Source organism: Bombina bombina, chromosome 8 (assembly GCF_027579735.1).
Source record: "Bombina bombina isolate aBomBom1 chromosome 8, aBomBom1.pri, whole genome shotgun sequence".
In the NCBI taxonomy this organism is placed as follows: domain Eukaryota; kingdom Metazoa; phylum Chordata; class Amphibia; order Anura; family Bombinatoridae; genus Bombina; species Bombina bombina.
The window spans coordinates 259,726,206-259,739,976 of NC_069506.1; the positions used below are offsets into that span (position 1 = coordinate 259,726,206).

The following is a 13,771-nucleotide window of genomic DNA, read 5'->3' on the forward strand; positions in this document are numbered from 1 at the left end:
GAAACCCAGAAGTATCATCAAACAGAAGAGGGCTTAAAGGGACAGTCAACACCAGAATGTTTGTTGTTTAAAAAGACAAATAATCCCTTTATTACCCATTCCCCAGTTTTGCATAACCAACACAGTTATAATAATACATGTTTCACCTCTGTAATTTCCTTGTATCTATGCCTTTGCAAACTGCCCCCTTATTTCAATTATTTTGCCAGACTTGCGTTTTAGCCAATCAGTGCTCACTCAAAGGTAACTTCATGTGCGTGAGCTGCATGTTATCTATATGAAGCACATGAACTAACGCCCTCTAGTTGTAAAAAACTGTCAAAATGTACTCAGATTATAAGCGGAAAATTGTTTAAAATTGCATGCCCTATTTGAGCCATCAAAGTTTTTTGGGACTTGACTATACCTTTAATAGATCTGGATAGAGGGGTTGGGGTTCAAATCCCTCGGTCTCAACTCCCTTAAGCCCTAGTAATCTCCAAAACCCACCATTTGAAATGTTTAAACACAGCTTTTTAAATAAATAATAAAAAAAAGTAAACACTTGTTTTAGCACAAAATATAAATACAAAAGGCCATCAAAAAGGCATAGACACCCCAAGATCCATTACTTTAAACCCCATAAGCCACTCTTAAAAAGCTGTTATATAAGTTTTAATAGCCAGGTGATCACTGTGGTAATAATAATCACCTGGCTTGAAAAACATTTGCATTTATGTGCACAGAGGCTCATGGGATCCCATATGTGCAGATCAAAGTTATATAATTATACTTAAAGTCCTTTATTTATATGTGATCAAACCCATCTTTTCAGTATAATGTTTAGCAGGAGGGAAAAAACACACAGACTGTTTTTTATAACATAGTTTATTAAATTTTTTATATAAAATGCATTTTTTCAAACTTTTTGTGAGTATATTTCGCAGATTAATTATCCATCTGAGAGCGCACTGTAAGATATTTTAGTTAGTTTTATCTTCTTTCTTGAAGTCAACCACCCCATCTGCTCAGCATTTTTCTTGTCCTCTGATAAGGCCGGCTGTACAGCCAATGGAAAACTGTACTACTGCCTGCGCTTTTAAAATCGATAGCTGCAGACTCCTCATCCAGTACTGAAATAGAGGTGAAGGCCTTTGATAGATAACCGACAATTTCGCTCTTCACCTCTGTAGCAAAGGTTTGAGAACGCTCAGCTGTAGAGCTCAGGAGCCAGGGAGGTACATCCAATGCTGTACCTCCCTCGCTATTGAAATCTATAGCTGCACCTTGTCAGAGCATAAAAAACAAAAGGGGCGTGCTGGATGCAGGAAATATGCTAAAACTATACAAGTAAGATACAACATTTTAAGGTGCATTTTCAGCTGTTGTTTTAATGAATTTAAATATATTCATAGTACAAACATGTCCTTAGCTTAGGGAAGCCACAAAGAAACCACAAATGGAAGAAATGTTAAAAAATATATATTTATTTACTGAATATTAACGTTATGATTTATTTTTTATCTATCAGATACACATCCAGATGTGCTGCAATGTGCCAGTGTTAGCGTAGTGTCGCATTCTCACTGCCAAGAATGTTATCCAAATGATAATATAACTGACAACATGCTGTGTGCTGGGGTTGCTGAAGGTGGAATAGACACTTGTCAGGTGAGATGCCATTTTTTGTTACCCTCTATGATGAGTCTAACTCTGCAAAAATAATAATATATTTACCTATCAAGGACTATATCATCATGACATCAATTCAGGTGTTTTATATTTATAGAATCCTTTGTCCCCATATTTGAATACCAGGCAGTCACATAAAACCTGAATATGTATTAGTTAGGGATGGGCAAATGTTTCTAAAAATTCGAAATTTAAAACGAATTTTGATACATTCTTTCGTTCGAATCGAATTTCGAATGTTTATATAACATTCTAACATTCTATTTTGGAATTTTCTTTTTTGAATTTTTCAATAAAATTCGAAAATATTCGTTCAAATAATAGAATGTTTAGCTATGTATTCATTCAATTTCGAAATGTAATATTCAAATTCGAATGTGACATTCGAATTCGAATGTGACATTCAAATTTGAAATAGTATTTCTAGTCTACAACTGTGTTTAATAAATGTAATATTCAAATTCAAATGCTACATTCGAATTTGAATGTCACATTCGAATTTGAAATAGTATTTCTAGTCTAATACTGTGTTTTAAATGTGATATTCGATTCGAATGTGACATTCAAATTCGAAAATAGTATTTCTAGTCTAATACTGTGTTTTATAAATGTAATATTCGAATTCGAATGTAACATTCGAATGTGACATTCGAAAACTGTAAATAACATTTGAAAATCGAATTTTTAAGAATATTTGTTCATATCAACATTCTATTATGTAAATCGAATTTCTACAATAACATTCGTTCTAACATTCGAATTCGTATATAAACACATTCGCCCATCCCTAGTAGTAGTATGATATGTTATAGTTACTCTACCTACTGATGGTGTATTTTTAGATCTTCAAGCTGCAACTATGTTAAATAATATAAAAGACAAAAACATATATCAATACCATCACTATTTTATGGTGATTCTGCAACTTAGACCCTCCCCCTTTTAAATAAGAGGTCTTCTGTTTCTTTACGTGATCAAGGGCTCTAACAATGAAAAAATGAGGGATGATATCACACATCATCTCAAACCCTTCTTCTAAGCTCTGTTCTGTGTAGTAGAATGACACTGCCTTTTTTCTAACTGAGGGATAGATTACGAGTGGCACGCTAACTGTTGTGAGCGAGCGATAAGGGTTTTATCATGTCTCTTGGCGTATATCAGAAGTAGCGCACGTATTACAAGTTAAAAGTAAATGCGTTAGCTCAAGCGCAATTGAATTTAAAGCGCGTCAGAATAGCGCAACTTCAGGGCTCTGGTTAACTGTTACTCTCGATTAAAAAGTTACACAAAACACATTAAAATTACATTTAAAAGTACAGTTACATTCATAAGAACACTATCTAATAAAAATGATTTTAAAAAATTGCAATAAAATGTTATAAAGGCTCAAAGATATAATGCCTCAGGTGTTAGGAAAAAAAAAGGCTGCAAAGGGCTTTAACATAAAGATACATACATATACATGTCTAAATATATATATGTATATATGTGTGTACATATGTATTTATATGCGTATATATGTATTTACAGACATATATACACATAATATAAATACATATAAAGACATTTATAAAAGTGCATTGGAGCCCTTTGCAGTAGTAGCTGAGAAATGTAAAAAAAATCATCTTTATGCAATATTAATATTTAATAAAGTGTTTAGCTTTATAGTTACTGTAAATATTTCATATTCCATTGTTCTCCACATAAGGGAATATGATCCAAGTATTTTTAAATAGATATTCCTATATATATCTATACATATCTATCTATCTATCTATCTATCTATCTATATCTAGAATAAAAGAAAAGACCTGTGAGTAACCTCTATTTTTCATATGGATGCATATATATATATATACAGTATATATATATATATATATATATATATATACACTGGGTAAGGTTTACTAGTTTTTCTCGTTATATATATATATATATATATATATATATATAGAGAGAGAGAGAGAGAGAGAGAGAGAGAGTATATATAGGTACAGATATATATTTTATGAAGACACCATAAGATATATGTATAAATACTGTATGTACGGCCGCAATATTCTAATCTCTGCTTTTTGCAAACACTTTTTGCTTTTAACTTGTAATATGAGCAAAACCCAACATTTTCAAAAGTTTTTCTTCTAGCGATAAATAGTGCTCCACTCGTAATCTAGCCCAGAGTTGGGAATGTGGAGGAAGACACATTAGGCTAGCTTCATGGGTTGCCGAAAGATGCTGTTGACCAGAACAAATCATGTTCAAAGTGAATTGAGACTCTCTTCATCTATTTTTTTCAACCTATCAACAATGGACCCATCCATGCAATTAAAATATATAGTTGTGTTAAAGGGATATTAAACAGTGTTCCCATAGTAAAATCAAATATGTTAAAATAAAGACAGAAAGAAAAAGATTGTTTAAAAAACAGCAAACAACTTAATTTTTTTCCTTCAAAATGAACACTTAAAAATGTCTCAGTGTAGCCACTGCCTGCCACTTGATTAGGCATGTTAGCAATTTTGGTTGCATTCTGCCTCTACTGAGCATGGGCAAATCTGACTCCCTGTTTATCTAATATTCACTTTATACTAAACCAGCTCATGTTACTCTAGAAATGTTATGACCTCAAGCTATAAAAGGTAGTATAGGGCCCAGAATGGGCCTGTAGCATGCTAATAATTAAGGCTGCAGGAGAGTGGAATATGATAAGATGACAGGTTGAAGTGTAGCAGCAAAATAGTTTCAAGTGTTAGGGATTGTGCCCCCTCATTACATTACAAGCTGTGTTCAACGGTCCCTGGCCCTCTTCTTCAACTGGATCCTTGTAGGGCTTTGACAGTTAGCAAAGGACACTGCGCAAATTAAGTTTAAAAAAAAAGAAATAAAAGGTAAAATCCTTTTAAAAAGATAAATAATACATTTTGTAATTATTTGTATGAAGTATAAGCCACTGCTTAGTGATTTTGTTATTACAACAATGAAACAGACTGTGCTACAATATATCCACATCTAATGAGAACCACTAGCAAAGTGAAAAAAACAAAAACATTTTTAAATATTCACTTGTGTAGATTTTTTTTTTTAAATAAAGTGTTCACTAGACAAACAAGAAGCTGAGCATGGGCATTCTGAAATGTTCCAATGTGTTCTCAAGGTGTGGTATGGATTTTTTCAGCTGTACCTAGATTCAGCATACAGAATTTAAAGACTTGATAGTCATTGCTAAGTTTTGCATCTTGTGGTAGTGTCTCGCTATTTCAAAGCTTAAGTGGTTGTCTTATGTTTCATTTTTGTTTAGTTCTTTTTCAAGCTTTCCTTTGTGCATATGTTAGCATGGACTGTTTTATAGAGGGTGTATTATTTAGTAATGTTTTGTAGGCGCTTTTGTGATGCCCTCATCCTTGACAATAGTAGCAAGAAAAATGTGGCTCAATTGATTATATTACAGCAGAACTCGCTGTGATAAGGAGAGAGACTATAAATCTTTATGAATTCTTCCATTTTCAAGCAGTGAAGATGAGATGAGTTTTTTTCAGTGAGATATTTTATGAACAGGTTTTCTTTTATAAAGGTGGTGAGTCCACAATCTGTTACTCCTGGAAATTATACTCCTGGCCACTAGGCAAGGCAAAGATCCAAAAACTCTAATAGCCCTTAAAACTCCTCCCACATTACTGGAAACTAGTATCGTCTTTGCCTTCGGAAGTTGAAGAAGGAAGGTTCTCCAGGTGTTTGTAAGACAGGTTCTCAGAACGATTTGAGGCTCAGTTTCCCTTCAGAGAGCTACAGTCTGAACAGAGGGATGTCTTTGGAGTATGGGAGTGGCACAAGAACACCTTATGGGAGTTAGTTGCAGGCCTGCCACAGGTGTCGCAGGGACCGGTCCCTAGTTTCCTCCTGTTGGTTTTAACGTCAACGTATACTCTCTCTCTCTATCTCTCTCTCTATAGTATGGGTGCCTATCAGGTAAGTGGGGGGTTGTTGTTGGCACCTGCTAAGCCTGTAGGCTATAAGTAGGTACTCACTTATGGGTATATCACAGCCTGGCAATTATTATGTCAGGCATTTTAGGCATGGGTTTATAAGTACCTTATTTTCATCCTATGTGGGCCTTGAGGTTGTTGGTTTGCTTGCACGTGTCTTATTTTACATGCACACACTTAGTATTTAGGCATATCTGTGTAATTGTTCTGTCATTGGGTTAGTGCTCATCCAATTCTCTATGGTTTCTTTGAACACTTTCCTACTAATATTAAGAGTATATTTTGCAAGATGGTTGATATAATCCACCCTGTTCAGCTTTGCAAATCATGTGCTCTCTCTCTGTTTATACTACACAGGGGAGTTCTTCAGATTTTGCTCCAGGATTTAAATATTTTGTATGCTGTAATATATATGATATGTTAGTGGCAATGCCCCCAACCAAGTAAGGGTAAAAAGGGGGTTTCTGATAATCCCTCTACCGGCTTATCTGATTTAAGTACGTCTAAATCTGTTAAGCTGAACATTCCACATCCTGCTTCTTCTGATTTATCCTCTGACGGTGAAGTTTTTTCAGATGATCAAAAGTCAGTCTTTGATCAAGAAACAGAATCTTCCTCTTTTTTGTTTAAATGTTAACTCCTTTATTTTCTTTGAAGAAAAAACATCAGTTAAACAGCTGGATTTTAATTTTTAAATCCCTCTGTTAAAACTCCAGAGTTATTTCCAGTTCCTAATGCTACCTTTGAGATAGTTTAGAAAGAGTGGTCTGAACCTGGTATCCCCTTTAATCTGATTTAGAGATTTAAAAGAGTGTTTTCTTTGCCTGCTTCTAATTTAGAGCTATTAGTACAATGGATTGGGCTATTGAGCTAAACACACTACTATTTCTCTTGAGGATAGTACCTATTTTAAAGACCCTATGGATAGGAAATTGCAGTTTTTTAATAGAAAGCAGGTTTACTTTTTAGGCCAGCCATTAGTAATGCTTGCGTCGCTGCAGCTTTTGCCCTTTGGTGTTAGGGTTTATCTGAGCATTTTTCTGAGGAATCTGTTGATGAAGAGTTTTTTTAATCAAATAAAACTCTTGAAAACAGCCAATGTTTTCATTTGTGATGCAGTTCTTGATAGTATTAAGATCAATCCTAAGAATATGCCACTAGCAGTTTTGACTAGGAGGTCCAGGGATCCTCAGGCAGAGTTTGTGCATGCTCTAGTAGTTTCTTGGTTGTTTCATCTGGCTTACATTTTTCCACCTCTTGTTCTGTTTCCAAGAATAATAGCCAGGATCAAGAAGGAGGTATCTGGTATCTTCAGTAATCCTGATTGCTCCAGCTTGGCCTCACAGGATTTATTTTGCAGATCTGGTACAGATGTCTAGTTGTCCTCCATGGTCCCTTCCTTTGTGCCACAACCTTCTGTCTCAAAGTCCATTCTTTAACAGGATCTAAAATCTCTAAACTTGATGGCTTGGAGATTAAATTCTTGCTTTTAAAACAGAGAGGTTTTACTGATTCTGTCATTGAAACTTTGGTTCAAGCCTGTAAACTTGTGACAAGGAAGATTTATCACAAGGTTTGGAAGGCTTTTATTTCCTGGTGTGTGCAACATGGGTTCAGTTGGCACTCTTTTAGAATTCCTAGAATTCTTCAATTTCTTAAGGATGATTTGGATAATGGTTTATCCACTAGTTCCTTAAAGGGCCATATCTCTGCTCTATTTTACTTGTTTCACGAGAAGATTGCTAAATTTATGGATATTCAGGATTCTGTACAGACTTTATTCAGGATTAAGCCTGTAATTAAACCAATTTATCTTCCATGGAATCTTTATTTAGTTTTAAGAGTTTTGCAGGTTCCTCCTTTTGAACCTATGCATGATTTGGATATTCAGCTTTTTTCTTGGAAGTGTTTCTTTCTTTTGGACATTTTTTTCTGCTAGAATAGATTCTGAATTGTCTGCTCTTTGTTGTGAACCTCCTTATCTTGTTTTTCATCTGGATAAGGAAGTCTTGAGAACTAAGTGTTTGCCTAACTTGGTTTCTGAGATTGTTCCCTCTTTTTGTTTTAATCCAAAGAATTCCAAGGAGAGGCTTCTCCATAATTTAGATGTGGTCAGAACTTTTAAGTACTATTTACAGGCTACTATGGATTTTAGACAATCTTCTAGCTTGTTTGTTAATTTTTCTGGTGCCATAAAGGGTCAGAAGGTTCCTGCCTTTTTATAAGGCTGTTGGTTGAAGCTTTTGATTAATAAAGCTTACTTGAAAGTTTGTCAGTCTCCTCCTAAACATATTACTTTCCATTATACACGATAATTTGCTATTTCTTGGGCCTTTAAAAATGAGGCCTCTGTTGATCAAATTTGGAAGGCAGCGACTTGGTCCTTCTTACATACTTTTTCTACATTCTACCATTTTGATGTTTTTGCTTCTTCTAAAGCATTATTTTGGTAGGAAAGTCCTTCAGGGCATTAAATATTTTGTATTTATATTTTTTTATGCATGATAAAAAAAACAATCATCCAATAAATTTGGAATAGTATACAGGTGAAACTCGAAAAATTAGAATATCGTGTAAAAGTTAATTTATTTCACTAATGCAACTTAAAAGGTGAAGCTAATATATGAGATAGACTCATTACATGCAAAGCAAGATAGTTCAAGCCATGATTTGTCATAATTGTGATGATTATGGCTTACAGCTCATGAAAACCCCAAATCCACAATCTCAGAAAATTAGAATAAAAAAGGTGCAATATTCTAGGCTCAAAGTGTCCCTCTCTAATCTAATTAAGTTATAATACCTGCAAAGGGTTCCTGAGCCTTTAAATGGTCTCTCAGTCTGGTTCAGTAGGAATCACATTCATGGGAAAGACTGCTGACCTGACAGTTGTACAGAAAACCATCATTGACACCCTCCATAAGGAGGGAAAGCCTCAAAAGGTAATTGCAAAAGAAGTTGGATGTTCCCAAAGTGCTGTATCAAAGCACATTAATAGAAAGTTATGTGAAAGGGAAAAGTGTGGAAGAAAAAGGTGCACAAGCAGCAGGGATGACCGCATCCTGGAGAGGATTGTCAGGAAAAGGCCATTCAAAAGTGTTGGGGACTTTCACAAGGAGTTGACTGATGCTGGAGTCAGTGCATCAAGAGCCACCACACACAGATGGATCCTGGACATGGGCTTCAAATGTCGTATTCCTCTTGTCAATCCACTCCTGAACAACAAACAATGTCAGAAGCGTCTTACCTGGGCTAAAGAAAAACAGACCTGGTCTTTTGCTCAGTGATCCAAAGTCCTCTTTTCTGATGAGAGCAAATTTTGCATCTCATTGGAAACCAAGGACCCAGAGTATGGAGGAAGAATGGAGAGGCACACACTGCAAGATGCTTGAAGTCCAGTGTGAAGTTTCCACAGTCTGTGTTGATTTGGGGAGCCATGTCATCTGCTGGTGTTGGTCCACTGTGCTTCATTAAGTCCAGGGTCAACGCAGCCGTCTACCAGGAGATTTTGGAGCACTTCATGCTTCCTTCCGCAGATGAGCTCTATGGGGATGCTGACTTCATTTTCCAACAGGACTTGGCACCTGCCCACACTGCCAAAAGCACCAAAACCTGGTTCAATGACCATGGGATTACTGTGCTTGATTGGCCAGCAAACTCGCCTGACTTGAACCCCATAGAGAATCTATGGGGCATTGCTAAGAGAAAGATGAGAGACAGGAGACCAAACAATGGCGAAGAGCTGAAGGCCGCTATTGAAGCATCCTGGTCTTCCATAACACCTCAGCAGTGCCACAGGCTGATAGCTTCCATGCCACGCCGCATTGAGGCAGTAATTGCTGCAAAAAGGGGCCCAAACCAAATACAGTATGCATGCTTATACTTTTTAGAGGTCCGATATTGTTCTATGTACAATCCTTGTTTTATTGATTGCATGTAATATTCTAATTTTCTGAGATTGTGGATTTGGGGTTTTCATGAGCTGTAAGCCATAATCATCACAATTATGACAAATCACGGCTTGAACTTTCTTGCTTTGCATGTAATGAGTCTATCTCATATATTATTTTCACCTTTTAAGTTGCATTAGTGAAATAAATGAACTTTTGCACGATATTCTAATTTTTCGAGTTTCACCTGTAAGTCTGGTCCCACCAAGATTAATTGTGGACTTCACAGCTTGGGTATTAGTTCCCAGAAATAATGGCTTGTGGACTCTCACCACCATGAAATAAATGAATGCATCAGGTAAGTATAAATTATATTTTTTTTACTCTATGCCTCTGTTATCTGTTGCATAAAGAATTAAAGCAACATTCAAAACAACATATAAATAATCTTAAGGATTCTGCTGTAAACATTGTTATGCTTATTACTAACCATTAAGTATAATACATAATCCAACAATGGGCACCATTTCCAAGCAGCAATAGCTGCTTCAGAGCCCCGGTTAAGTTGCAGCGGTGTGATCCGATTGGGATTATTGACAGCCCCTGTTAGTGACCACTAGCGGGCAGGGACAGCATTGCCAAACATTTCTTGTGCAATATTAAAAGCAGACAGCGTATAATGTCCACTCATAACGAGGTCCAGCAGACATGATTCACTGTAGCAAATCATGTCTGCTAGACCTATAATAAATTGAGCCCATTCTTAATAAAGAGGCACAAATAACTTCTATGGGGAACCTCAAATGAATACCCTCTGGGAATATCCTTAATGCCTACTGGCCGATTGGGGAAAAAGCATCAGCTTCACTTAGAGTTTTTTTTTTAATTTTAATTATATCCCTGGCTGGTTAATCTATGAATTTAGCTTCTAATTCGTGGATCTAAACCATGTCTTGGCAAATGCATTGGAACTGCAATATTACTTATTTTCTACCTAGCTATATCTATATACATAATACAAAGTTTTCCATAGCTTCTAAAACAAATACAGCATGTTCTTATTTTGACAGAAAATGTTAATGCTAGTTTGTTAACCCTAGAATTGCACATTTCAGTTGGCTCAGAATGAGAAGTTCTGTTTAAAGCTACATATTACATTCAGTATTCTCACAACAATTCTTTTTACTATACAGGGAGATTCTGGTGGACCATTCATTTGTAATTCTGTGCTTCAAGGAATCACATCTTGGGGAGAGATCCCCTGTGCTCTACCAGACAAGCCAGGCATATACACCAAGCTCATCAACTTCATTCCATGGATCAACTGTATTATGGCAAATCCAGACATTTGTGATGTAGGTTCAAATCTATGTACAAGATGTCCCTGTAATCCCATTTAATATTGTTTCCTTTTGTAAAGTATTTCGGTGAATGTTACATTTCATATGTGGACATGCTATGGTATTAATTATACAATAAATAACTACTAATTATACAATTATAAAGACAATATATTCAGGGCTAAATTACAAATGGAGCATAATAGATTAATGTGTGTTGTCTTTTGTATGTCCTTGTGCAAAGAGTAACACACAATTTGGAGCTTTTTAAGACCTGAAGTAAACCATTTTATTATTAATAGTATAGAACAGAACTACACAAATAACTCAAAATATAACATAAGTTTGAAAAAATTGGTTCACTCACCCAATCCTGGGGAATAGTCCAATTTGGGAGTACTTGCTCCTTCAAGCCTTTTCCCAAGCAGGATTCAATTTGATAGACAAGAATTATTAGTTATTCAAAGAAACAATTACCTTTGTACAGTGGCAAAATCCAAACCTCCTTCACAGAGTAAATAATGATGCCAGAGAGGGAAAAGTAAGTGCTTTATTGTTAGTATTACTAAAAGTTAATATTCCAATAAGGACACCATAGATATAAACCACTGACGCGTTTCGCGTTATAAACAAAGTGCTTTATTTATAGCACAAAACGCTATACCTAACAATAATTGTACATGAATAACTATATTACTTGTACACAGCCTTAGTGTACCCTCAGTTTAGTGCACCCTCAGCTTAGCGCTCCAACAATCTCTAAAATGAATTTTACTGCACACCTTCTTAGACGTTTATTGTCTGAGGGATATAGGGCACAACCATGCTATCTGATATGCAGATGTTAAACTCCCTAGAGTATCAGTCAACTGCCAAAAAATAACTTTGAACTCATGAGGGCATAAATAGAAGCGCTACTGATTTTCCTCAAACAATGTTAACGCACAATAGAGCTACTATTTTTGTGTTTGATTTGTAACCTAGGCCTCAATAGGTTAAATATATATAAAAATGTTGTTATTAAATCATAAAGTATCTCTTATCAAGGAAATTGTAACCATATAGATATATTTATGCTTATAAATAATGGAGCCATTTGTTTATGCAATATAAATGAAAAATCGATTAAACGCAAGTCTTTAAAGTGATATTTTCAGCACCAGACTGTGGTAGGTCATGCAGAACTGTATTGGTTTAATTGTAATTTAAGTGTATTATTGTGTTAGCCATGGATCATTAGGGGCCAATACCTGGATACTAACGGCTAGATTTAGAGTTTTGTCGGTAACGACCCGCGTAGCTAACGCTGGCTTTTTTCTGGCCGCACCTTTTAAATAACTCTGGTATTGAGAGTCCACAGAATGGCTGCGTTAGGCTCCAAAAAAGGAGCGTAGAGCATATTTAACGCAACTTCAACTCTCGATACCAGAGTTGCTTACGGACGCGGCCAGTTTAAAAAACGTGCTCGTGCACGATTCCCCCATAGGAAACAATGGGGCTGTTTGAGCTGAAAAAAAACCTAACACCTGCAAAAAAGCCGCGTTCAGCTCCTAACGCAGCCCCATTGTTTGCTATGGGGAAACACTTCCTACGTCTGCACCTAACACTCTAACATGTACCCAGAGTCTAAACACCCCTAACCTTACACTTATTAACCCCTATTCTGCCGCCCCCCCTATCGCTGACCCCTTCATATTATTACTAACCCCTAATCTGCCGCTCCGTAAACCGCCGCTACTTACATTATCCCTATGTACCCCTAATCTGCTGTCCCAAACACCGCCGACCCCTATATTATATTTATTAACCCCTAATCTGCCCCCCACAATGTCGCCTCCACCTGCCTACACTTATTAACCCCTAATCTGCCGACCGGACCGCACCGCTATTATAATAAAGTTATTAACCCCTAATCCGCCTCACTAACCCTATAATAAATAGTATTAACCCCTAATCTGCCCTCCCTAACATCGCCGACACCTAACTTCAAACATTAACCCCTAATCTGCCGACTGGAGCTCACCGCTATTCTAATAAATGTATTAACCCCTAAGCTAAGTCTAACCCTAACACTAACACCCCCCTAAATTAAATATAATTTAAATCTAACGAAATAAATTAACTCTTATTAAATAAATTATTCCTATTTAAAGCTAAATACTTACCTGTAAAATAAATCCTAATATAGCTACAATATAAATTATAATTATATTATAGCTATTTTAGGATTAATATGTATTTTACAGGTAACTTTGTATTTATTTTAACCAGGTACAATAGCTATTAAATAGTTAAGAACTATTTGATAGCTAAAATAGTTAAAATAATTACAAAATTACCTGTAAAATAAATCCTAACCTAAGTTACAATTAAACCTAACACTACACTATCAATAAATTAATTAAATAAAATACCTACAATTACCTACAATTAAACCTAACACTACACTATCAATAAATTAATTAAATACAATATCTACAAATAAATACAATGAAATAAACTAACTAAAGTACAAAAAATAAAAAAGAACTAAGTTACAAAAAATAAAAAAATATTTACAAACATCAGAAAAATATTACAACAATTTTAAACTAATTACACCTACTCTAAGCCCCCTAATAAAATAACAAAGACCCCCAAAATAAAAAAATGCCCTACCCTATTCTAAATTACTAAAGTTCAAAGCTCTTTTACCTTACCAGCCCTGAACAGGGCCCTTTGCGGGGCATGCCCCAAAGAATTCAGCTCTTTTGCCTGTAAAACAAAACATACAATACCCCCCCCCAACATTACAACCCACCACCCACATACCCCTAATCTAACCCAAACCCCCCTTAAATAAACCTAACACTAAGCCCCTGAAGATCTTCCTACCTTGTCTTCACCA

At 35.7% G+C, this 13,771-nt stretch overlaps 1 protein-coding gene across 1 annotated transcript in view; it reads left to right on the forward strand.

Annotated features, from left to right (window-relative positions):
• The window catches only part of LOC128638170 (trypsin), a 33,045-nt gene extending 20,442 nt beyond the window's left edge, over positions 1 to 12,603 (forward strand). Inside the window, exons 4-5 of the mRNA XM_053690033.1 lie at positions 1,511 to 1,650; positions 10,738 to 12,603. Coding sequence (XP_053546008.1) covers positions 1,511 to 1,650; positions 10,738 to 10,944 — 347 coding nt within the window. The 3' untranslated portion in view covers positions 10,945 to 12,603. The remainder of the gene's footprint in view (positions 1 to 1,510; positions 1,651 to 10,737) is intronic.
• Positions 12,604 to 13,771: the final 1,168 nt, after the last annotated feature.